Source organism: Ascaphus truei, unplaced genomic scaffold (genome assembly GCF_040206685.1).
Source record: "Ascaphus truei isolate aAscTru1 unplaced genomic scaffold, aAscTru1.hap1 HAP1_SCAFFOLD_322, whole genome shotgun sequence".
In the NCBI taxonomy this organism is placed as follows: Eukaryota; Metazoa; Chordata; class Amphibia; order Anura; family Ascaphidae; genus Ascaphus; species Ascaphus truei.
In genome coordinates this window covers 142,130-167,908 of record NW_027456202.1, presented here as the reverse complement: position 1 = coordinate 167,908, position 25,779 = coordinate 142,130, and the positions used below count along the sequence as shown (strand labels likewise).

General features: G+C 50.6%; 1 protein-coding gene across 1 annotated transcript in view; it reads left to right on the top strand.

Moving 5' to 3' along the window:
- Positions 1–25,779, top strand: part of LOC142483354 (voltage-gated inwardly rectifying potassium channel KCNH2-like) — a 151,055-nt gene that overhangs the window by 26,310 nt on the left and 98,966 nt on the right. Inside the window, exon 2 of the mRNA XM_075583436.1 lies at positions 4,361–4,591. Coding sequence (XP_075439551.1) covers positions 4,361–4,591 — 231 coding nt within the window. The remainder of the gene's footprint in view (positions 1–4,360; positions 4,592–25,779) is intronic.

Genomic DNA, 25,779 nt, shown 5'->3' with positions numbered 1-25,779 from the left:
CCCTGCAGCCTCTGTGTATCTCCCTGCAGCCTCTGTGTGTGTCTCCCTGCAGCTTCTGTGTGTCTCCCTGCAGCCTCTGTGTGACTCCCCTGCAGCCTCTGTGTGTGTCTCCATGCAGCCTCTGTGTGTCTCCCTGCAGCCTCTGTGTATCTCCCTGCAGCCTCTGTGTGACTCCCCTGCAGCCTCTGTGTGTTTCCCTGCAGCCTCTGTGTGACTCCCCTGCAGCCTCTGTGTGTGTCTCCCTGCAGCCTCTGTGTGACTCCCCTGCAGCCTCTGTGTTTCCCTGCAGCCTCTGTGTGTCTCCCCTGCAGCCTCTGTGTGTCTCCCTGCAGCCTCTGTGTGTGTCTCCCTGCAGCCTCTGTGTGTGTCTCCCTGCAGCCTCTGTGTGTGTCTCCCTGCAGCCTCTGTGTGACTCCCCTGCAGCCTCTGTGTGTGTCTCCCTGCAGCCTCTGTGTGTGTCTCCCTGCAGCCTCTGTGTGTGTCTCCCTGCAGCCTCTGTGTGTGTCTCCCTGCAGCCTCTGTGTGTGTCTCCCTGCAGCCTCTGTGTGTGTCTCCCTGCAGCCTCTGTGTGAATCCTCTGCAGCCTCTGTGTGACTCCCTGCAGCCTCTGTGTGTGTCTCCCTGCAGCCTCTGTGTGACTCCCTGCAGCCTCTGTGTGACTCCCTGCTGCCTCTGTGTGTGACTCCCTGCAGCCTCTGTGTGTGTCTCAGCAGCTGAGAGTTGTTCCAGGTTAGCAGTGCTGGTTTCAGGTACCTGTGTAATCTGTGTATCTGTCAGGGCGTTAACCCTTTCTGGCTCACAGTTTAGCTCCATTGCCTCTTCAGAGTTTATTGCAATGGTCTCTGAGTGAGAAGAAAGTTTCTCAGGGTCTCTTTCCATTGTTTCTGCCTCCGCTGCTGTCTGCAATGTACCTGTGTTTGCCTCCTGACTGACTCCTGCTGCAATCCCCTCATGTAGGAGGCTTTCAGCCTCAGTTTCCACGTGCTGAGGACTCTCGGCCTCAGTTTCCACGTGCTGAGGACTCTCGGCCTCAGTTTCCACGTGCTGAGGACTCTCGGCCTCAGTTTCCACGTGCTGGGGACTCTCGGCCTCAGTTTCCACGTGCTGAGGACTCTCGGCCTCAGTTTCCACGTGCTGAGGACTCTCGGCCTCAGTTTCCACGTGCTGGGGACTCTCGGCCTCAGTTTCCACGTGCTGAGGACTCTCGGCCTCAGTTTCCACGTGCTGAGGACTCTCGGCCTCAGTTTCCACGTGCTGAGGACTCTCGGCCTCAGTTTCCACGTGCTGAGGACTCTCGGCCTCAGTTTCCACGTGCTGGGGACTCTCGGCCTCAGTTTCCACGTGCTGGGGACTCTCGGCCTCAGTTTCCACGTGCTGAGGACTCTCGGCCTCAGTTTCCACGTGCTGGGGACTCTAGGCCTCAGTTTCCACGTGCTGAGGACTCTCGGCCTCAGTTTCCACGTGCTGGGGACTCTCGGCCTCAGTTTCCACGTGCTGAGGACTCTCGGCCTCAGTTTCCACGTGCTGGGGACTCTAGGCCTCAGTTTCCACGTGCTGAGGACTCTCGGCCTCAGTTTCCACGTGCTGAGGACTCTCGGCCTCAGTTTCCACGTGCTGAGGACTCTCGGCCTCAGTTTCCACGTGCTGAGGACTCTCGGCCTCAGTTTCCACGTGCTGGGGACTCTCGGCCTCAGTTTCCACGTGCTGGGGACTCTCGGCCTCAGTTTCCACGTGCTGGGGACTCTCGGCCTCAGTTTCCACGTGCTGAGGACTCTCGGCCTCAGTTTCCACGTGCTGAGGACTCTCGGCCTCAGTTTCCACGTGCTGGGGACTCTCGGCCTCAGTTTCCACGTGCTGGGGACTCTCGGCCTCAGTTTCCACGTGCTGAGGACTCTCGGCCTCAGTTTCCACGTGCTGGGGACTCTCGGCCTCAGTTTCCACGTGCTGAGGACTCTCGGCCTCAGTTTCCACGTGCTGGGGACTCTCGGCCTCAGTTTCCACGTGCTGAGGACTCTCGGCCTCAGTTTCCACGTGCTGAGGACTCTCGGCCTCAGTTTCCACGTGCTGAGGACTCTCGGCCTCAGTTTCCACGTGCTGGGGACTCTCGGCCTCAGTTTCCACGTGCTGGGGACTCTCGGCCTCAGTTTCCACGTGCTGAGGACTCTCTGCCTCAGTTTCCACGTGCTGAGGACTCTCAGCCTCTCTTCCCTTGGCACATTCAGCCTCTGCATTGGGTTTGGGCACTTTGCTATAAGGCTTGTTTGTCTGCCTGCGCTCTCTTGCCGCCCGCGCTCTCTTGCCGCCCGCGCTCTCTTGCCGCCCGCCCGCGCTCTCTTGCCGCCCGCCCGCGCTCTCTTGCCGCCCGCCTCCTCTCTTCCAGCTCAGCCTCTCTTTTCTTTTTACCTTCAGTTATAACATTACTTTGCTGCTGGGATTTACTGCTCTGGGTTTGTATGTTACTTTCCCCGGACAGAACCAGCACCTCACCTGTTCCCTGTGTTACTTTCCCCGGACAGAACCAGCACCTCACCTGTTCCCTGTGTTACTTTCCCCGGACAGAACCAGCACCTCCCCTGTTCCCTGTGTTACTTTCCCCGGACAGAACCAGCACCTCCCCTGTTCCCTGTGTTACTTTTCCCGGACAGAACCAGCACCTCCCCTGTTCCCTGTGTTACTTTCCCCGGACAGAACCAGCACCTCCCCTGTTCCCTGTGTCTCTTCCTCCGTTCCTTCCTGCTCAGCAATCTCTTTCTCTCTCTCGTCTTTTCTCTCTGAATTCTCCTCAATTCTCTTTCCGTTTGCAAAAGATCCTCAGTGTCAGTAACATCCAGACCACAGCCCCTGGGGTTCCCAGGCTCACCTGCCCCAGCACCCCCACCCCCTCCTGCCCCAGCACCACCACACCCTCCTGCCCCAGCACCACCACCCCCTCCTGCCCCAGCACCACCACCCCCTCCTGGGTCTGAGGCCACGCTGAGCCCCTAGTGGGAGCTCAAACAGACACGGTCAGACAAGGGGGGTCCAGCCGTTACATATGTAATGTAGGGTGACCTGACTGCAGGGTATCAGGGACAGGCTCGCACAGTCCTGGGTGTATATGTAATGTAGTGTGACCTGACTGCAGAGTATCAGGGACAGGCTCGCACAGTCCTGGGTGTATATGTAATGTAGTGTGACCTGACTGCAGAGTATCAGGGACAGGCTCGCACAGTCCTGGGTGTATATGTACTGTAGGGTGACCTGACTGCAGAGTATCAGGGACAGGCTCACACAGTCCTGGGTGTATGTAATGTAGGGTGACCTGACTGCAGAGTATCAGGGACAGGCTCGCACAGTCCTGGGTGTATATGTAATGTAGGGTGACCTGACTGCAGAGTATCAGGGACAGGCTCGCACAGTCCTGGGTGTATAGGTGATGTAGGGTGACCTGACTGCAGAGTATCAGGGACAGGCTCGCACAGTCCTGGGTGTATATGTAATGTAGGGTGACCTGACTGCAGAGTATCAGGGACAGGCTCACACAGTCCTGGGTGTATATGTAATGTAGGGTGACCTGACTGCAGAGTATCAGGGACAGGCTCGCACAGTCCTGGGTATATGTAATGTAGGGTGACCTGACTGCAGAGTATCAGGGACAGGCTCACACAGTCCTGGGTGTATATGTAATGTAGGGTGACCTGACTGCAGAGTATCAGGGACAGGCTCGCACAGTCCTGGGTGTATAGGTGATGTAGGGTGACCTGACTGCAGAGTATCAGGGACAGGCTCGCACAGTCCTGGGTGTATATGTACTGTAGGGTGACCTGACTGCAGAGTATCAGGGACAGGCTCGCACAGTCCTGGGTATATGTAATGTAGTGTGACCTGACTGCAGAGTATCAGGGACAGGCTCGCACAGTCCTGGGTGTATATGTAATGTAGGGTGACCTGACTGCAGAGTATCAGGGACAGGCTCGCACAGTCCTGGGTGTATAGGTGATGTAGGGTGACCTGACTGCAGAGTATCAGGGACAGGCTCGCACAGTCCTGGGTGTATATGTACTGTAGGGTGACCTGACTGCAGAGTATCAGGGACAGGCTCGCACAGTCCTGGGTATATGTAATGTAGGGTGACCTGACTGCAGAGTATCAGGGACAGGCTCACACAGTCCTGGGTGTATATGTAATGTAGGGAGACCTGACTGCAGAGTATCAGGGACAGGCTCGCACAGTCCTGGGTGTATAGGTGATGTAGGGTGACCTGACTGCAGAGTATCAGGGACAGGCTCGCACAGTCCTGGGTGTATGTAATGTAGGGTGACCTGACTGCAGAGTATCAGGCTCCGGTTTATATCTGCCCCTCTCCTCTCTCGCCCCGCAGGCCGGAAGTTCATCATCGCCAACGCCCGCGTGGAGAACTGCGCCGTGATTTACTGCAACGATGGTTTCTGCTCCATGTGCGGTTACACGCGTGCTGAGGTCATGCAGAGACCCTGCACATGTGACTTCCTGTACGGACCTCGCACGACCTCCAACGCGGCGGCTCAGATCGCGCAGGCGCTGGTGGGGTCCGAGGAGCGCAAGGTGGAGATCTCCTTCTACCGCAAAGACGGTAAGACGCGCCGCGGCGAAGGTAGCGCCTGTACAATGCAAACCAACGGGAATGTTAGGACCGCTCCTGTTTAGCATGTAAAGGATTCAGTATTTTAACACGATTGTACTCCGGGTGTAAGGGAGTGTGTATGTTACACAGGATTGTACTCCCGGGTGTAAGGGAGTGTGTATGTTACACAGGATTGTACTCCCGGGTGTAAGGGATTGTGTATGTTACACAGGATTGTACGCCCGGGTGTAAGGGAGTGTGTATGTTACACAGGATTGTACTCCCGGGTGTAAGGGATTGTGTATGTTACACAGGATTGTACTCCCGGGTGTAAGGGAGTGTGTATGTTACACAGGATTGTACTCCCGGGTGTAAGGGATTGTGTATGTTACACAGGATTGTACTCCCGGGTGTAAGGGATTGTGTATGTTACACATGATTGTACTCCCGGGTGTAAGGGATTGTGTATGTTACACAGGATTGTACTCCCGGGTGTAAGGGATTGTGTATGTTACACAGGATTGTACTCCCGGGTGTAAGGGAGTGTGTATGTTACACAGGATTGTACTCCCGGGTGTAAGGGAGTGTGTATGTTACACAGGATTGTACTCCCGGGTGTAAGGGAGTGTGTATGTTACACAGGATTGTACTCCCGGGTGTAAGGGATTGTGTATGTTACACAGGATTGTACGCCCGGGTGTAAGGGAGTGTGTATGTTACACAGGATTGTACGCCCGGGTGTAAGGGATTGTGTATGTTACACAGGATTGTACTCCCGGGTGTAAGGGAGTGTGTATGTTACACATGATTGTACGCCCGGGTGTAAGGGATTGTGTATGTTACACAGGATTGTACTCCCGGGTGTAAGGGAGTGTGTATGTTACACAGGATTGTTCTCCCGGGTGTAAGGGAGTGTGTATGTTACACAGGATTGTACTCCCGGGTGTAAGGGAGTGTGTATGTTACACAGGATTGTACTCCCGGGTGTAAGGGAGTGTGTATGTTACACAGGATTGTACTCCCGGGTGTAAGGGATTGTGTATGTTACACAGGATTGTACTCCCGGGTGTAAGGGAGTGTGTATGTTACACAGGATTGTTCTCCCGGGTGTAAGGGATTGTGTATGTTACACAGGATTGTACTCCCGGGTGTAAGGGAGTGTGTATGTTGCACAGGATTGTACTCCCGGGTGTAAGGGAGTGTGTATGTTACACAGGATTGTACTCCCGGGTGTAAGGGAGTGTGTATGTTACACAGGATTGTACTCCCGTGTGTAAGGGATTGTGTATGTTACACAGGATTGTACTCCCGGGTGTAAGGGAGTGTGTATGTTACACAGGATTGTACTCCCGGGTGTAAGGGATTGTGTATGTTACACAGGATTGTACTCCCGGGTGTAAGGGATTGTGTATGTTACACAGGATTGTACGCCCGGGTGTAAGGGATTGTGTATGTTACACAGGATTGTACGCCCGGGTGTAAGGGAGTGTGTATGTTACACAGGATTGTACTCCCGGGTGTAAGGGAGTGTGTATGTTACACAGGATTGTACTCCCGGGTGTAAGGGAGTGTGTATGTTACACAGGATTGTACTCCCGGGTGTAAGGGAGTGTGTATGTTACACAGGATTGTACTCCCGGGTGTAAGGGATTGTGTATGTTACACAGGATTGTACTCCCGGGTGTAAGGGAGTGTGTATGTTACACAGGATTGTACTCCCGGGTGTAAGGGAGTGTGTATGTTACACAGGATTGTACTCCCGGGTGTAAGGGATTGTGTATGTTACACAGGATTGTTCTCCCGGGTGTAAGGGATTGTGTATGTTACACAGGATTGTACTCCCGGGTGTAAGGGAGTGTGTATGTTGCACAGGATTGTACTCCCGGGTGTAAGGGAGTGTGTATGTTACACAGGATTGTACTCCCGGGTGTAAGGGAGTGTGTATGTTACACAGGATTGTACTCCCGTGTGTAAGGGATTGTGTATGTTACACAGGATTGTACTCCCGGGTGTAAGGGAGTGTGTATGTTACACAGGATTGTACTCCCGGGTGTAAGGGAGTGTGTATGTTACACAGGATTGTACTCCCGGGTGTAAGGGAGTGTGTATGTTACACAGGATTGTACTCCCGGGTGTAAGGGAGTGTGTATGTTACACAGGATTGTACTCCTGGGTGTAAGGGATTGTGTATGTTACACAGGATTGTACGCCCGGGTGTAAGGGATTGTGTATGTTACACAGGATTGTGCTCCCGGGTGTAAGGGATTGTGTATGTTACACAGGATTGTACTCCCGGGTGTAAGGGATTGTGTATGTTACACAGGATTGTACTCCCGGGTGTAAGGGAGTGTGTATGTTACACAGGATTGTACTCCCGGGTGTAAGGGAGTGTGTATGTTACACAGGATTGTACTCCCGGGTGTAAGGGATTGTGTATGTTACACAGGATTGTACTCCCGGGTGTAAGGGAGTGTGTATGTTACACAGGATTGTACTCCCGGGTGTAAGGGAGTGTGTATGTTACACAGGATTGTACGCCCGGGTGTAAGGGATTGTGTATGTTACACAGGATTGTACTCCCGGGTGTAAGGGAGTGTGTATGTTACACAGGATTGTACTCCCGGGTGTAAGGGATTGTGTATGTTACACAGGATTGTACTCCCGGGTGTAAGGGATTGTGTATGTTACACAGGATTGTACTCCCGGGTGTAAGGGAGTGTGTATGTTACACAGGATTGTACTCCCGGGTGTAAGGGATTGTGTATGTTACACAGGATTGTACTCCGGGTGTAAGGGATTGTGTATGTTACACAGGATTGTACTCCCGGGTGTAAGGGATTGTGTATGTTACACAGGATTGTACTCCCGGGTGTAAGGGAGTGTGTATGTTACACAGGATTGTACTCCCGGGTGTAAGGGATTGTGTATGTTACACAGGATTGTACTCCCGGGTGTAAGGGATTGTGTATGTTACACAGGATTGTACTCCCGGGTGTAAGGGATTGTGTATGTTACACAGGATTGTACTCCCGGGTGTAAGGGAGTGTGTATGTTACACAGGATTGTACTCCCGGGTGTAAGGGAGTGTGTATGTTACACAGGATTGTACTCCCGGGTGTAAGGGATTGTGTATGTTACACAGGATTGTACTCCCGGGTGTAAGGGATTGTGTATGTTACACAGGATTGTACGCCCGGGTGTAAGGGATTGTGTATGTTACACAGGATTGTACTCCCGGGTGTAAGGGATTGTGTATGTTACACATGATTGTACGCCCGGGTGTAAGGGATTGTGTATGTTACACAGGATTGTACTCCCGGGTGTAAGGGATTGTGTATGTTACACAGGATTGTACGCCCGGGTGTAAGGGATTGTGTATGTTACACAGGATTGTACTCCCGGGTGTAAGGGATTGTGTATGTTACACAGGATTGTACTCCCGGGTGTAAGGGATTGTGTATGTTACACACGATTGTACTCCGGGTGTAAGGGAGTGTGTATGTTACACAGGATTGTACTCCCGGGTGTAAGGGATTGTGTATGTTACACAGGATTGTACTCCCGGGTGTAAGGGATTGTGTATGTTACACAGGATTGTACTCCCGGGTGTAAGGGATTGTGTATGTTACACAGGATTGTACTCCCGGGTGTAAGGGAGTGTGTATGTTACACAGGATTGTACTCCCGGGTGTAAGGGATTGTGTATGTTACACAGGATTGTACTCCCGGGTGTAAGGGATTGTGTATGTTACACAGGATTGTACTCCCGGGTGTAAGGGAGTGTGTATGTTACACAGGATTGTACTCCCGGGTGTAAGGGAGTGTGTATGTTACACAGGATTGTACTCCCGGGTGTAAGGGAGTGTGTATGTTACACAGGATTGTACTCCCGGGTGTAAGGGATTGTGTATGTTACACAGGATTGTACGCCCGGGTGTAAGGGATTGTGTATGTTACACAGGATTGTACTCCCGGGTGTAAGGGATTGTGTATGTTACACAGGATTGTACTCCCGGGTGTAAGGGAGTGTGTATGTTACACAGGATTGTACGCCCGGGTGTAAGGGATTGTGTATGTTACACAGGATTGTACTCCCGTGTGTAAGGGATTGTGTATGTTACACATGATTGTACTCCCGGGTGTAAGGGATTGTGTATGTTACACAGGATTGTACTCCCGGGTGTAAGGGAGTGTGTATGTTACACAGGATTGTACTCCCGGGTGTAAGGGATTGTGTATGTTACACAGGATTGTACTCCCGGGTGTAAGGGATTGTGTATGTTACACAGGATTGTACTCCCGGGTGTAAGGGAGTGTGTATGTTACACAGGATTGTACTCCCGGGTGTAAGGGAGTGTGTATGTTACACAGGATTGTACTCCCGGGTGTAAGGGATTGTGTATGTTACACAGGATTGTACTCCCGGGTGTAAGGGAGTGTGTATGTTACACAGGATTGTACTCCCGGGTGTAAGGGATTGTGTATGTTACACAGGATTGTACTCCCGGGTGTAAGGGATTGTGTATGTTACACAGGATTGTACTCCCAGGTGTAAGGGATTGTGTATGTTACACAGGATTGTACTCCCGGGTGTAAGGGAGTGTGTATGTTACACAGGATTGTACTCCCGGGTGTAAGGGATTGTGTATGTTACACAGGATTGTACTCCCGGGGGTAAGGGATTGTATATGTTACACAGGATTGTACTCCCGGGTGTAAGGGATTGTGTATGTTACACAGGATTGTACTCCCGGGTGTAAGGGATTGTGTATGTTACACAGGATTGTACTCCCGGGTGTAAGGGAGTGTGTATGTTACACAGGATTGTACTCCCGGGTGTAAGGGAGTGTGTATGTTACACAGGATTGTACTCCCGGGTGTAAGGGAGTGTGTATGTTACACAGGATTGTACTCCCGGGTGTAAGGGATTGTGTATGTTACACAGGATTGTACTCCCGGGTGTAAGGGATTGTGTATGTTACACAGGATTGTACTCCCGGGTGTAAGGGATTGTGTATGTTACACACGATTGTACTCCGGGTGTAAGGGAGTGTGTATGTTACACAGGATTGTACTCCCGGGTGTAAGGGATTGTGTATGTTACACAGGATTGTACTCCCGGGTGTAAGGGATTGTGTATGTTACACACGATTGTACTCCGGGTGTAAGGGAGTGTGTATGTTACACAGGATTGTACTCCCGGGTGTAAGGGATTGTGTATGTTACACAGGATTGTACGCCCGGGTGTAAGGGATTGTGTATGTTACACAGGATTGTACTCCCGGGTGTAAGGGAGTGTGTATGTTACACAGGATTGTACTCCCGGGTGTAAGGGAGTGTGTATGTTACACAGGATTGTACTCCCGGGTGTAAGGGATTGTGTATGTTACACAGGATTGTACTCCCGGGTGTAAGGGATTGTGTATGTTACACAGGATTGTACTCCCGGGTGTAAGGGATTGTGTATGTTACACAGGATTGTACTCCCGTGTGTAAGGGATTGTGTATGTTACACATGATTGTACTCCCGGGTGTAAGGGATTGTGTATGTTACACAGGATTGTACTCCCGGGTGTAAGGGAGTGTGTATGTTACACAGGATTGTACTCCCGGGTGTAAGGGATTGTGTATGTTACACAGGATTGTACTCCCGGGTGTAAGGGATTGTGTATGTTACACAGGATTGTACTCCCGGGTGTAAGGGAGTGTGTATGTTACACAGGATTGTACTCCCGGGTGTAAGGGAGTGTGTATGTTACACAGGATTGTACTCCCGGGTGTAAGGGATTGTGTATGTTACACAGGATTGTACTCCCGGGTGTAAGGGATTGTGTATGTTACACAGGATTGTACTCCCGGGTGTAAGGGATTGTGTATGTTACACAGGATTGTACTCCCAGGTGTAAGGGATTGTGTATGTTACACAGGATTGTACTCCCGGGTGTAAGGGAGTGTGTATGTTACACAGGATTGTACTCCCGGGTGTAAGGGATTGTGTATGTTACACAGGATTGTACTCCCGGGGGTAAGGGATTGTATATGTTACACAGGATTGTACTCCCGGGTGTAAGGGATTGTGTATGTTACACAGGATTGTACTCCCGGGTGTAAGGGATTGTGTATGTTACACAGGATTGTACTCCCGGGTGTAAGGGAGTGTGTATGTTACACAGGATTGTACTCCCGGGTGTAAGGGAGTGTGTATGTTACACAGGATTGTACTCCCGGGTGTAAGGGAGTGTGTATGTTACACAGGATTGTACTCCCGGGTGTAAGGGATTGTGTATGTTACACAGGATTGTACTCCCGGGTGTAAGGGATTGTGTATGTTACACAGGATTGTACTCCCGGGTGTAAGGGATTGTGTATGTTACACACGATTGTACTCCGGGTGTAAGGGAGTGTGTATGTTACACAGGATTGTACTCCCGGGTGTAAGGGATTGTGTATGTTACACAGGATTGTACTCCCGGGTGTAAGGGATTGTGTATGTTACACACGATTGTACTCCGGGTGTAAGGGAGTGTGTATGTTACACAGGATTGTACTCCCGGGTGTAAGGGATTGTGTATGTTACACAGGATTGTACGCCCGGGTGTAAGGGATTGTGTATGTTACACAGGATTGTACTCCCGGGTGTAAGGGAGTGTGTATGTTACACAGGATTGTACTCCCGGGTGTAAGGGAGTGTGTATGTTACACAGGATTGTACTCCCGGGTGTAAGGGATTGTGTATGTTACACAGGATTGTACTCCCGGGTGTAAGGGATTGTGTATGTTACACAGGATTGTACTCCCGGGTGTAAGGGATTGTGTATGTTACACAGGATTGTACTCCCGGGTGTAAGGGAGTGTGTATGTTACACAGGATTGTACTCCCGGGTGTAAGGGAGTGTGTATGTTACACAGGATTGTACGCCCGGGTGTAAGGGAGTGTGTATGTTACACAGGATTGTACTCCCGGGTGTAAGGGAGTGTGTATGTTACACAGGATTGTACTCCCGGGTGTAAGGGAGTGTGTATGTTACACAGGATTGTACTCCCGGGTGTAAGGGATTGTGTATGTTACACAGGATTGTACTCCCGGGTGTAAGGGATTGTGTATGTTACACAGGATTGTACTCCCGGGTGTAAGGGATTGTGTATGTTACACAGGATTGTACTCCCGTGTGTAAGGGATTGTGTATGTTACACAAGTAGCCCTTTTTCTGAACCCTCCCAAAGGAACTACTGGTCGCTGTATAACACCTGCGGTTCCAGGAGATCTGAGCCTCCGCTAGCTGGGAGCCTGGGGTAACACTCATACACTTACTTAGCGCAGCGCCTCCACTTACCCAGGATCCCCGTGATGTGGGATTCCCCTGGGCAAGAAATACATACAACACCATATGATTGTAACTGGTTTTACTAATAATAATGCACGGTAGCAATAACACAACATGTACACTTATACTCTAGCGGTATAACCTTAACGTGTAACCTTAGTGGCTCGCCCACTCTCATAAGGAGTAACGCCTCCGTCCCCTCACCGCGTGCCCCACACACCGTGTCCATGTATGTTAATGTGATGGTATAGGCTCAGTTCTTTAACCACTCGCTCAGTGTTCCTAAAGAGTTTAGCCTAGGGCGGGATCAGCGCCTGTTGACCGGTGTTGGTGCACTTGTTGTTATAGTACCTGCCGGTCACGGCGGTGACCGGTACCTCTTCGCAAAGGGTCAGATGAATCAGCGGTCTGCCTCCTGGGTCTCAATGTCCAGCCGTCTGGTCCCAGGCGACTCGCCAGCAGACCTGCTCCGCACGCTTGTCTCTTTGTCCCTAGCTGCTACGCAGTAAGGTGATGCTCGATACTACTATAGGCCGTCCCTGCAGCACAGCAACCTTTGGTGTCTTCAGGGAACACTCCTAGGGGCCTACGGGGTAGCCTGTCCTATGCAGGTAGGTCACTGACCCCCTGCACCCACACTACCTCTCCCTTCACCTGCAGCAACCGCACTGCCCCTCCCGGATCACCTCTGACTACTTCTCCCTAACCTCTGCAGCAACCGCACTGCACTCACTCTGAACCTGCAGCAACCCACTGCACTCACACGGTACCTGCAGCAACCGCACTGCACTCACACGGTACCTGCAGCAACCCACTGCACTCACACGGTACCTGCAGCAACCGCACTGCACTCACACGGTACCTGCAGCAACCCACTGCACTCACACGGTACCTGCAGCAACCGCACTGCACTCACTCTGAACCTGCAGCAACCCACTGCACTCACACGGTACCTGCAGCAACCGCACTGCACTCACTCTGAACCTGCAGCAACCCACTGCACTCACACGGTACCTGCAGCAACCGCACTGCACTCACTCTGAACCTGCAGCAACCCACTGCACTCACACGGTACCTGCAGCAACCGCACTGCACTCACTCTGAACCTGCAGCAACCCACTGCACTCACACGGTACCTGCAGCAACCGCACTGCACTCACTCTGAACCTGCAGCAACCCACTGCACTCACACGGTACCTGCAGCAACCGCACTGCACTCACTCTGAACCTGCAGCAACCCACTGCACTCACACGGTACCTGCAGCAACCCACTGCACTCACACGGTACCTGCAGCAACCGCACTGCACTCACTCTGAACCTGCAGCAACCCACTGCACTCACACGGTACCTGCAGCAACCCACTGCACTCACACGGTACCTGCAGCAACCGCACTGCACTCACTCTGAACCTGCAGCAACCCACTGCACTCACACGGTACCTGCAGCAACCGCACTGCACTCACACGGTACCTGCAGCAACCCACTGCACTCACACGGTACCTGCAGCAACCGCACTGCACTCACACGGTACCTGCAGCAACCCACTGCACTCACACGGTACCTGCAGCAACCCACTGCACTCACACGGTACCTGCAGCAACCCACTGCACTCACACGGTACCTGCAGCAACCCACTGCACTCACACGGTACCTGCAGCAACCGCACTGCACTCACACGGTACCTGCAGCAACCCACTGCACTCACACGGTACCTGCAGCAACCCACTGCACTCACACGGTACCTGCAGCAACCACACTGCACTCACACGGTACCTGCAGCAACCGCACTGCACACACACACTGTGCCTACTTGTCAGCGCTCACAGCACTGACAGCCGTGACACTGACAAGACTGCACACTCACACCTAAGGGCAGAGTCCCTAACCTAGGGGCCGTCCCTCAGTACTACCCACTACCCTGGTGGGGATTGGAGCCTGCCTGGGACTTGGGGAACTACCTTACCTGGTGCAGGAGCCACTTGCTCCCTACACCCTTCCTCCCCCTTCCTGCTCCCAGCTCCAACTGCCAAATGTGGTCCCCGCAACATTGTAGCCTTCCTCCACAGGAGAAGCTGCAAAACCCTATTTGCTGGCTGGCTGCACGTGATGTGGGTGAAAGGGCAATCCCCAGAGGCTGCTGGGAATTGTAGTCCGCTCAGGACCTCTTTAGCATTGGGACCGCGTGCGCTACCCTTACTGCGCCTGCGCAACCAATGCGCACGCTTGTGCAACCTGTCATGGCGGCCCTGCTTGCCGGGTACGCCGCAGAGACTCCGGGGACTCGGAGCGCTCCCTGCTCCGGCCCCCACCTTTGCGTTATGCCGGCGGGTCCGGCGCTGCCTCCGGCGGCACCCGCGATCGCTCGGCACGCTACAGAGGGGGTCTCTGGAGGCAAAATAAGACCGGGGCTACACACAGGATTGTACTCCCGGGTGCAAGGGATTGTGTATGTTACACAGGATTGTACTCCCGGGTGTAAGGGATTGTGTATGTTACACAGGATTGTACTCCCGGGTGTAAGGGATTGTGTATGTTACACAGGATTGTACTCCCGGGTGTAAGGGAGTGTGTATGTTACACAGGATTGTACGCCCGGGTGTAAGGGAGTGTGTATGTTACACATGATTGTACGCCCGGGTGTAAGGGATTGTGTATGTTACACAGGATTGTACTCCCGGGTGTAAGGGATTGTGTATGTTACACAGGATTGTACTCCCGTGTGTAAGGGATTGTGTATGTTACACATGATTGTACTCCCGGGTGTAAGGGAGTGTGTATGTTACACAGGATTGTACTCCCGGGTGTAAGGGATTGTGTATGTTACACAGGATTGTACTCCCGGGTGTAAGGGAGTGTGTATGTTACACAGGATTGTACTCCCGGGTGTAAGGGATTGTGTATGTTACACAGGATTGTACTCCCGGGTGTAAGGGAGTGTGTATGTTACACAGGATTGTACTCCCGGGTGTAAGGGATTGTGTATGTTACACAGGATTGTACTCCCGGGTGTAAGGGAGTGTGTATGTTACACAGGATTGTACTCCCGGGTGTAAGGGATTGTGTATGTTACACATGATTGTACTCCCGGGTGTAAGGGAGTGTGTATGTTACACAGGATTGTACTCCCGGGTGTAAGGGAGTGTGTATGTTACACACGATTGTACTCCCGTGTGTAAGGGATTGTGTATGTTACACAGGATTGTGCTCCCGGGGGTAAGGAAGTGTGTATTTTTTCACACATATCTTTATTGGAGTCACATACAACTTACTTGCGGTTACGTCTCAGAGTCGCGTACATCATGGCGTACCCCCTGTTTCGCGGTTATCCTGACACGTGGGTGGGATTGACGCTGCTCCGCTTTCCACATGTAATAGGTTTTTGGGATATTAGGCATTTCCCCGTTTGGGCTTATGTTTAATCTGTATTTGTAATAATTTGGTTACTGCCCATTCCTGGGTGAAAACGGGAGCCTTATATTTACCGATTTTAAAGCCTAGCGGAGCCGTGACCTAGCCATGACCTCCCATTCATGTTCAATTTCCCTCAATGTTCTCCCTTCGTGTACCTCTGTTACATAGCCGGGTATTATTGTGGGGCTCTCAACAAAGCCGCCGGTGATACTCTGCTCTAATCTATATTAACTATAAACTCAACTAGCTGTGTTGGTCTCTTTCTTGTTCTCCGTTTCAGACGTCTTAGATGTCCTCCCAGGCATAGGTCTATGATATTCACTGGTGTATATCTGACGTGCATTTTAATGCAGCTTGTCCCTCTCCATGTCGTCCCAGGACATTCGTGTAGTGTCGGGTTACCTGGTTATTTCCCCTATCTTTGTTTCTAAACTTTAAGTTCCTGACCGTCTTCCGTCCACATATTTGTTCCATCTAAGAACCAGTCCCACCTTTTGGTGGATGTCCCCAGCGTTCTGTTTCTGTCCAAGCACGTCTCCAGTCTGTCTATCGCCATTAGTTTGTACAGTGCGTTGTGTAGGCCCAAGCACGTATCCAGTCTGTCTATCGCCATTAGTTTGTACAGTACGTTGTGTAGGCCCAAGCACGTATCCAGTCTGTCTATCGCCATTAGTTTGTGCCGTACGTGGTGTAGGTCCAAGCACGTCTCCAGTCTGTCTATCGCCATTAGTTTGTACAGTACGCGGTGTAGGCCCAAGCACGTCTCCAGTCTGTCTATCGCCATTAGTTTGTGCCGTACGTGGTGTAGGTCCAAGCACGTCTCCAGTCTGTCTATCGCCATTAGTTTGTACAGTACGCGGTGTAGGCCCAAGCACGTCTCCAGTCTGTCTATCGCCATTAGTTTGTACAGTGCGTTGTGTAGGCCCAAGCACGTCTCCAGTCTGTCTATCGCCATTAGTTTGTACAGTACGCGGTGTAGGCCCAAGCACGTCTCCAGTCTGTCTATCGCCATTAGTTTGTACAGTACGCGGTGTAGGCCCAAGCACGTCTCCAGTCTGTCTATCGCCATTAGTTTGTACAGTACGCGGTGTAGGCCCAAGCACGTCTCCAGTCTGTCTATCGCCATTAGTTTGTACAGTGCGTTGTGTAGGCCCAAGCACGTATCCAGTCTGTCTATCGCCATTAGTTTGTACAGTACGTTGTGTAGGCCCAAGCACGTATCCAGTCTGTCTATCGCCATTAGTTTGTGCCGTACGTGGTGTAGGTCCAAGCACGTCTCCAGTCTGTCTATCGCCATTAGTTTGTACAGTACGCGGTGTAGGCCCAAGCACGTCTCCAGTCTGTCTATCGCCATTAGTTTGTGCCGTACGTGGTGTAGGTCCAAGCACGTCTCCAGTCTGTCTATCGCCATTAGTTTGTACAGTACGCGGTGTAGGCCCAAGCACGTCTCCAGTCTGTCTATCGCCATTAGTTTGTACAGTGCGTTGTGTAGGCCCAAGCACGTCTCCAGTCTGTCTATCGCCATTAGTTTGTACAGTACGCGGTGTAGGCCCAAGCACGTCTCCAGTCTGTCTATCGCCATTAGTTTGTACAGTACGCGGTGTAGGCCCAAGCACGTCTCCAGTCTGTCTATCGCCATTAGTTTGTACAGTACGCGGTGTAGGCCCAAGCACGTCTCCAGTCTGTCTATCGCCATTAGTTTGTACAGTACGCGGTGTAGGCCCAAGCACGTCTCCAGTCTGTCTATCGCCATTAGTTTGTACAGTACGCGGTGTAGGCCCAAGCACGTCTCCAGTCTGTCCATCGCCATTAGTTTGTACAGTACGCGGTGTAGGCCCAAGCACGTCTCCAGTCTGTCTATCGCCATTAGTTTGTACAGTGCGTTGTGTAGGCCCAAGCACGTATCCAGTCTGTCTATCGCCATTAGTTTGTACAGTACGTTGTGTAGGCCCAAGCACGTATCCAGTCTGTCTATCGCCATTAGTTTGTACAGTACGTTGTGTAGGCCCAAGCACGTCTCCAGTCTGTCTATCGCCATTAGTTGTACAGTACGTGGTGTAGGTTCTCCATCGTGGGTTGGAGTGGCAGTATCCACTTTAGCATAATGGTCTTTCTTGCAGCTAAGAGTATAATTTCTGTGGTCTTGTCACGGTTTTGCTCATTTGTCTGCCACATGTCCTGTTCTCTGTTAGCAAAGACCATAGGAAGTGGGTCTTTATCCCAGGATATCTTTAGTTTTGCTTTGATTTATCCTAGTACTTGATCCCAGTATCTGGAAATGTATTCACAGGTCCAGGGGCGATGTTTGAGATCAGCTTTAGGTACCTTACACTACAGCAGTGATTCCTTGAAGCAGTCTCAGGGGTTCCTCCAAAGACCACTCACCCCACCCTCCCCCCCTCACCAGAGCCCACTCGCTCTAGGGACTGCAGGGTAGGAGTGCGCTCTAGCAGTGTGACCTGGCACACCCGGAGTGAGGATGGGGTAAATGACAGAGGTAGGGGTGAGTGAGAGGAGAGAGGGCAGGAGGGAGTGGGTGAGGAAAAGGAGTAAGACGGAGACGCGGGGGATAAATACATGCGAGGCGGGAGGGGGAGGAGAGTGAGTGAGGGAGACAGAGTGGAGAGAAATACATTGGTAGAGGGTGGGAAATGGGGGAGGCTCATGAGGTGTGGAATTTTGTGACTGACCCCTGTCGAACCTATTATGTGTCAGCCAGATAGGGGTCCCTGAGATTTTTCGAAAAAACTTCAAAGGTTCCTCCAAATAAAAAAGGTTGGGAATCGCGGCACTACGGGCATTTCGTTGTCTTCTGCCCTTGTCCGTATCTGTCTTGTGAATGCGATATAAGCCCGGTGTGTTATCTGGAACTGCATTTCCCTCCATGCCTCTGATGGTATAATCGTGTGTAGTCTCTGATTGCATTTTATCAGTTGGTTAATACTTTGTATCTCCGGGAAATCCTCTTTCCGGGCCCTAAGTGTATTAGCGTGTGTGGTTTCCATATCTTGGTCTCTTATAATATTATATCGTTCTGATAGGTTGCATTTTTTTATTTTTTTTTCATTTTGGCTAAAAAGGTTATTGAATTTGTTATTTAAGAATATGGATGTTTTGTAGCTTATACATACAGGACGCCAACAAGCTCAAGGGCTTACAACACTTTGGCCAAAATGTTAAACTAAAAGACCATTTTATTTAATAGATATCTCTATACATATATATTTAGGCACTGTAATGTGAAAACATTTCACTGGATGTGCACTGAGCTCTGTCTGTGTTTTGTAGTTTGCCAACTTTTTGCAGTAACTAATTAACCGTGTGTGTGTGAAAAGGCGTGTATCAGGTTTTGGGAAATGTCCCATTTTTCAGCAAATTCTTGGAATTTCATGACTTCCTGTTTCTCTTTGTTGATCAGGTGACCCAGACATGTGATGCCTTTCTCTTTCCATACTTGGAATGAAGATTGGGTGGATCAGAAGCTGGAGTTACCTTGAATTGGTTTATATCTTGAGATTGTAAAAGATAGTTTCATTTTTTCCTAACCGCTTCCACGTTACTAGCGTGTCTTTGATTAGAATGTCGTTTCTTTGAATGAATGGGATTTCTCTCCACCCTTTGTGGATTAGTTCTCTCAGGGAGGACCCTGGTGAGAAAGCTTTTTCTAGTTCTAGGGTGGAGTAATGGTTAGTGTACCCTGTGTGTCCCATTACACAGGCTATATTATAGTTCCTGATGTTTGGTAGATTTATACCTCACATTTCTCTTGGGAGCTGTAGTTTTTTAAGGGCTATTCTGCGTCTCATACATCCCCGCAGGAATGTTGTCATTGCTCTGCGCACTTCGTTTACATCTGTATGTGTCAGTAGGAAGGGGAGGGTTTGCATAGCATAGTTCTGTATGTTTCAGTATCACGGGGAGAGTTTGCATAGCATAGTTCTGTATGTTTGTCACGGTAGACCAAGCTTATTAACACCTTAATTACTGGGATCATTGATTGAGAAAGCAGCGAGATAAAATAAATTGTATTTATTCACATAAAGAACGTAAACAACTATGTGACACAAATTACAGGAAATAATAATAAGATACACTTACTTTGGAAACTGGGATAACAAAACTAATCTTACTTAGTTGCACACAGACAGCAAAATAATCCCGGCCACTTTTCATTCCCGTAGCCTCTTGCTGTTGGATTCTGGTCACTTATCCTCCGAGAAATTTAGACGATTTACTCAGAGCTGGAACTTCTCAAATTGGACTGAATCTCAGGTGAATCACACAAAATGGAACAGATCTCTTTACATGATAGAACTCTTAGATGGAACTCACTGTCTGACTGACTGCACCAACTTTTAAAAACTCCAAATGTCCTATTTCCATAATGTACAGCCAATTTCTGGCATGGGAACCAATTTCTCCACCTATCATCAGGTTCTTCCAGTCCTGCAACAACTGGCACAAAGCCTCAGTATCACAACTGAGCATGTGGAACAAAAATGTAATCTTCCCCCACCTGTCATCTGGCTTCAGAGTAGTGAGAGAACATGTGCCCAAACCACCATTTTGCCCACTCACTATTCGAACCCCCACCCCCCCCCCCCCCCCTGGCTCAAATGCCACTAAGTTTGGCCTTGGCCACATGGCTTCTTTGATCTGAGGATACGGGCCTCAATTAGCACGGAAGGGCTAACAAATGATTTACACCTCTAGTTCCTTGCGTTTGAACTGACTCTTTGAAGCTGCGAATAGGGGTGTTTCACTTCGCCAGGAAGGCTAACAAATGGTTCACACTTCTAGGACAAATGTCCCTTTGAAGGATTAGCCCTCAGCCCCTCACTGGGTCTTTGCAGACTAAAGATCCTGTCTAATTTAATGCATAAAGAAGATTAACCATATCTTAAAATACTGTTGCTTACAAATATACTGGTTTCCATAACCTATACTTTTCCACAATGTACTAAGTCTGTTGGGGTGTGAGAGAGAGAGTGAAAACCTTAACTGTTGCTACACTTATGAGCCCATCCCTGCTATACTTTAACACCTAACTTACACTCTTTTATTCTAACATGAATGAAACATTTTCCCTACCCGCCAATAAACTCTCAGCTTTATCTTGAGCAGGAGCTACCATAATGCATACATTTAACACATGATTTCCCCCCTGAACCCCTATCCTGGATTCAGAGTACCTGGGCATTACTTGGGCGTCCTCCCTTATACTAGGGAAACCTGTAACCTTTTCCTGAATTATGCTGAAGCAGGGCGTCCTAGGGGTGAGTTGCAAGAACGTTTTCAGGATGGGGGTCTGACCAGAGCGCTGGGCTTCTATGTATCCGAGAATCTCACTTGATTCCCAGATACATTTCTGGGGTAACTCATAACTTGAGAACCCCGATACCTAGCCACAATCTGTAACAACTTTCTCTGGCAAACCAACCATGCAAGTTACCTCCTTAAAATCTCCCGGTCCCAGCACCTCTGGAAGAGGTAAAACACAAAAATGGCAGTTGTGTCATATTTTGCACGCAGTCACAGTAATGCATACACAATGCCCGGGCCCAAGAGCTGACACTCTAGGACCCCAAAACACGAATCAGGGGTAACCAAGTGGGCTTGACCTTTATTATAAGCCTGGCTCTCCCTTCCCCCGCCACACCTCCCCACCTCAATAGGAGTGCTTTGTGGCAATCACCTCCTCTGGTGGTCTCACACACCCAGAGACTGTTGAGGTTTTTGGCTCACTAGGGATATCCTTTGGGGAGAGTCCATCAGCATGGTCATGCCTGCTGTCTTTCTGGTGTTGAATAGCAAAGTCAGAGTCCTGCCATGCCAGAGTCCAGCGCAGCACCTGGCCACTCTCCCCCAGACCCTCTTGCTCATTAGGGGCATATGCCACTTCGCTGGGCAGCAGTTTTCTGCTCAGATGCACAATGGGCGGTTCACGCCCCTCTTCGGCCCCCTGGCTGAGTCCACAGTCAGGAGACCAGACTACCAGACCTGAGAGTCGCTGTTGGATCATGTCAGTCAAGGATTGGGTCACAGCGCTGTACTGGGTAACAGCCTTCCTGTAACCTGCAGTGCATAACACAACCTTACCCCGTTCTGGTTCTGGCTTAAGGTGCCCTCCACGCACTCGGTGCCCTAAGTACAGTACCTCTGCCATACTCACTACACACTTTGTAGGCTTCAGCATCAGCCCTGCCTCCCTGATCCTCTGCAGCACTGCAGCTACAGAAACTAAATGTAAGTCCCACGACTTACTAACCACAGCAATGGTGTCCAGGTGTGCCCTTGCAAATCTGTGCATCCCTTCCAGTACCTTCTCTACACTCTCTGCTACCTCTGCTGCTACCTGATAGGCATACCTATGCAGAGGTCTCTGATCACCCGTCTCCACTGGATGATCCGGGCTATGTGCTCTGCCCAGCTTACCTGGGAGCAGAACCCTATGCTGTCCTAGCATAACCCTCGCTTGCACACGCTGCTGTGCACTGCACTAGGACCCTATCCTTACCTGCTCCCCTGTGCCCCCCTGCCTAGATTCCCCTAGGAGGTTAGGCAGAGCATCGCTCGCCGGGTCCCCCATCAGTGTGCTACAAACAGCCAGCACTGATGCCACACTCTGCTGGAAATACTCCTTACCCATGTTAACATGATAAGCCCTATTTCTCTCTGTCTCACCATCTTTCTGTACACCATAGTTGTACTCATTCATTCTCCTGAAAACCAGGAACGGTCCAGACCAGGCAGCCTTTAATTTATTCTGCGGAGTGGGCTGCAGAACAGGTCCCTGCTGACCTGGAATGAATGAGCTGCTAGGGGCATTGTAATCACACCAAGTCTGCTGCTTGGTCTGATTCTCCCTGAGATCAGCCTGTGCCAACCCCTTAAGCATTTATAACTGGTCCCTGAGAGCTGCCACAGACTGTCGCACAGACGCATCAGTCTGGGTAATGTTCCCCTTCCACCCCTCACAGAGTAAGTCAGGAGGTTCCCGGACCCTGCGGCCATATAGCAGCTTGCAGGGAGAGACCCTGGTAGATTCTGGCAGTACCTATCGGTATGCAGACAGCAAGTGCTGTAAGTGAATCTCCCACTCTGCTCCTTCAATCCCTATACCGTCCGGAAGCAACTTCTTCAGGGTCCCATTGCACCTCTCACATAAACCGTTTGCCTGGGGGTAATAAGGGATGGTGTGCTGGGGCTTTACCCCGCACACACCAGAGACCCTGTAACAATTCACGCCTGAATTGTGACCCTTGATCAGTTAGAATCTCACTAGGGCAACATACTCTAGGAAAAATCTCTAACAATGCTTCTGCCCCTGCCCTCGCATTGATGGTGGCAAGCGTCACCGCCTCAGGATCATGGGTAGACAAATTAAACCCCATGAGCATGTAACACTGGCCAGACCAACTGTGGATCATGAGGGGTCCCACTATGTCTATAGCTACCCCTTGGTAAGGTTCCCCTATTACCTGTAACGGGTTCAGGGCTGCCCTCGCTTGATCACCTGCCTTCCCTACCTGCTGCCAGGTATCCCTGGCGTGGCACAACTCTGCCACAGCCCCTTATGCCCGCAGCCCGTAGCAAGGCTGCAACAGCTGAGCTCTCTTGCGAGTGGCCCCCTGATGCTCTGCTAGTGGTATGAAATGGACCCCGTGTAACAACGGTTGCCTACACTCCCTCTGTACCCCTAGCTGTCTTCTACCAGTCCAAATCCTATGTAAACTGGTAGACCCCAGCTCTGCATTCAAGAGCCCGCGGTGCCAGGAGTCCCGGTCTGACCCACTGGCCGAGTCAGACTCGGACACCTGGAGCCTCCTGCGCTCCTCTCTGGGCTCAGACCGCACCCCTAAACTGTGTCCCTAATTCTGGCCCCCCACACGTAGTCTCAAAGTCGGGGAACCCAGGAACATGTAAAGGGCAAGGTAAGTCGGCACACTGTCGCGACTCAGTCCTGTCTGGTCTCCGCAGAGACCCTTGGAACTGTTGGTCCCAAATGGAGGGGGACGGCAGATCCTTCAGGTGCAACTCCTGATCGCTGGCTCCTTGTCATCATTGCAATATGAGCCAGTTCTTCCGTAAACACGCATGTAATATGTCCCAGGTCATTGTCAAGGCGGACTTCAGCATCTAACCCGGGCAATACCCCCTCCTCACTTATGCCACGCCCGGCACCCCAATCACAAGAGACCTGGGCCACCGGTGTGAGCCGCAGCCCATCACCTGGCAGGAGCATCTGCACCCCCAGTCCGGGGAGCAGATCCTCTGGTCTCGCCATATCAGGTCGGACCAGAGTAACCGTGACACACGCTGCTGCCAGAATCACTCCATGTATTACTCCTGTGACGCACTATGTACATAGATGGCACAATATAAATAAAGATAGAGATATATTATATATAGGAAAATATATATATGTATATATATATATGTGTGTAACACAGTTCCCCCCCCCCCCCCAATCGCAGATAGGGACCATGTGGGGAAATCTATATGTTACCAGGTGTGGTGCAATACCGGATAGGCTCACAGGAGGCCTGAACCTCCGCCACTGGGAGCCTGGGGTGTATCCTGGAACGTACTGCTTACAGCGCCTCCACCTGTGCAGGGATTCTAGTGTGTAGAATAACCCCTTACACAGGAACCACATACAGTAAGTACTTACACCAGGGTATGGATAAAACAGTGTACTATATGCACTACAACATAACACATCACAATACGGTAGCTAGTGATAGGTTATAATAATACACACCAAAATATCTCTGGGTTGAATTGAACACGACTTAGATATAAATAAATAGAGTTTATTCCTTAAAGAAGGTGAACACACAAGCTATACCAATAACAGGGAAAATATACACTTACTTAGGGTTGGAATGATGAAGTAATCAGGTTTACAGGATTAGCAATTCATCCAGCAATCAGACATCAGGTAGTTGGTAACAACGAAGACACGAAAAGCCACGAAGAACAATGGGTATAGGGCTGACCCTTGTTTATATGGAGTTTCAGCCCCCATACCTTAACCCTGGGGCGCCGGGCTGTCTAGCAGATTTCTTTGTAGTCAGGAAATCCCTCTGTCTGCAAGTGTGAATTATGACACTTACAGACCACTCAGGCCCTGCGTTTCTCCGCCCTATTGTACACAATCAGAGCGGTCAGCCTTTGATCAGAGGGTTTATGGTAGACAACTTGTCTCCCCCCTGAGCATTAACATATTGCTCTGAGTTTTTATACCAGACCCAAAATACAATTCATTCTTTAACACCTTCACATATTAAAATAATCCGTTCTGTGGGTCTGAGCGGGCTGAAATTTGCCAGGTCCTCATGCCAGGACCTCTGCAAAAGTGGCCAAGTTTCAGCTTTCCACGACCCCCAGAACCGGAGTTACAAAAAAACAGTTAAAATCCCCTATTAACTTTAATGCAGGATTCTCCGCCATAACTAAAATAAATCTCTGCTGTTCACTCCCCCATTGAAATCAACGGGCTCTGCCGCTATAGGCTTTCAATGGAGCAACTCCGCCATTGAAGTCTATAGGAAAACCACAATTCTTTACATTTGCCCATACTCTGTCTGGTTGATCGGAGAGGGCTGGAAATGGCCATGCAGTCATGCTGGAACAGAGACTACATGCGACCCAAATCCCAGCCCTCTGGTCCTCACAGAACCGGAGATATGGGCTTACACATTTTATACTTTCGGACTTAGCCGTTTTAACGCCACGCGGCTTTTCCCCATTGGAATCAATGGCCGGCGCCGCCATAGGAACTGCATGGGCGAGCGCCGCCATTGGATTCAATGGGACCTCCGCTCCGCCATTAGAGTCAATGGCGCGACCCTCTTGACGAGCGCAACCCTTTACGGGGGTCCTTCATTCCCGGACCCGGTGGTGGTCGTGTGTGGGGGCTCCTAGGGTCTAGGGGCAAAAATAATTTTATTTCTGGGTGCCCTAGATCCTAAGTTTCCCACGCCAATTGTGCTTGACCTTGAACTAGTGTGATAAAAGCTCTTTTTAAGATATTGTATCCGCTTCTGCGGTTTGGATGGCTGCCAACCCGTTCCTGGAGGTCGGCGTCGAGGAATCCCCATTTAAATGGATGGCTCCATTGACTTACAATGGGGAACCGCCGCCGCTCCTCCTCTCGGGCGCCACCCGCTGGTCTTCTATGGAAACGGGCCAAAACCGCCAGATCCGCCATTGGAATGCATGGAGCTGCAATGGCAACCTATGGGAGGCTGCAAAATGGAGCCTGAAAAGGCGGGAAAATGGAACAAAGGGCTATAAACACTGAATTAACATTAACCCTTTCCCTCCCGCATCAATCCCAGTGTATGTGTTGGTGCAAACACTGGAATGGGAACAATACACATTTACAGGGGAATATACAGTTGGTTGCTGAAGCAGGGTAAAAACACATTACTGGACCGCAGTCCAGTTGACCC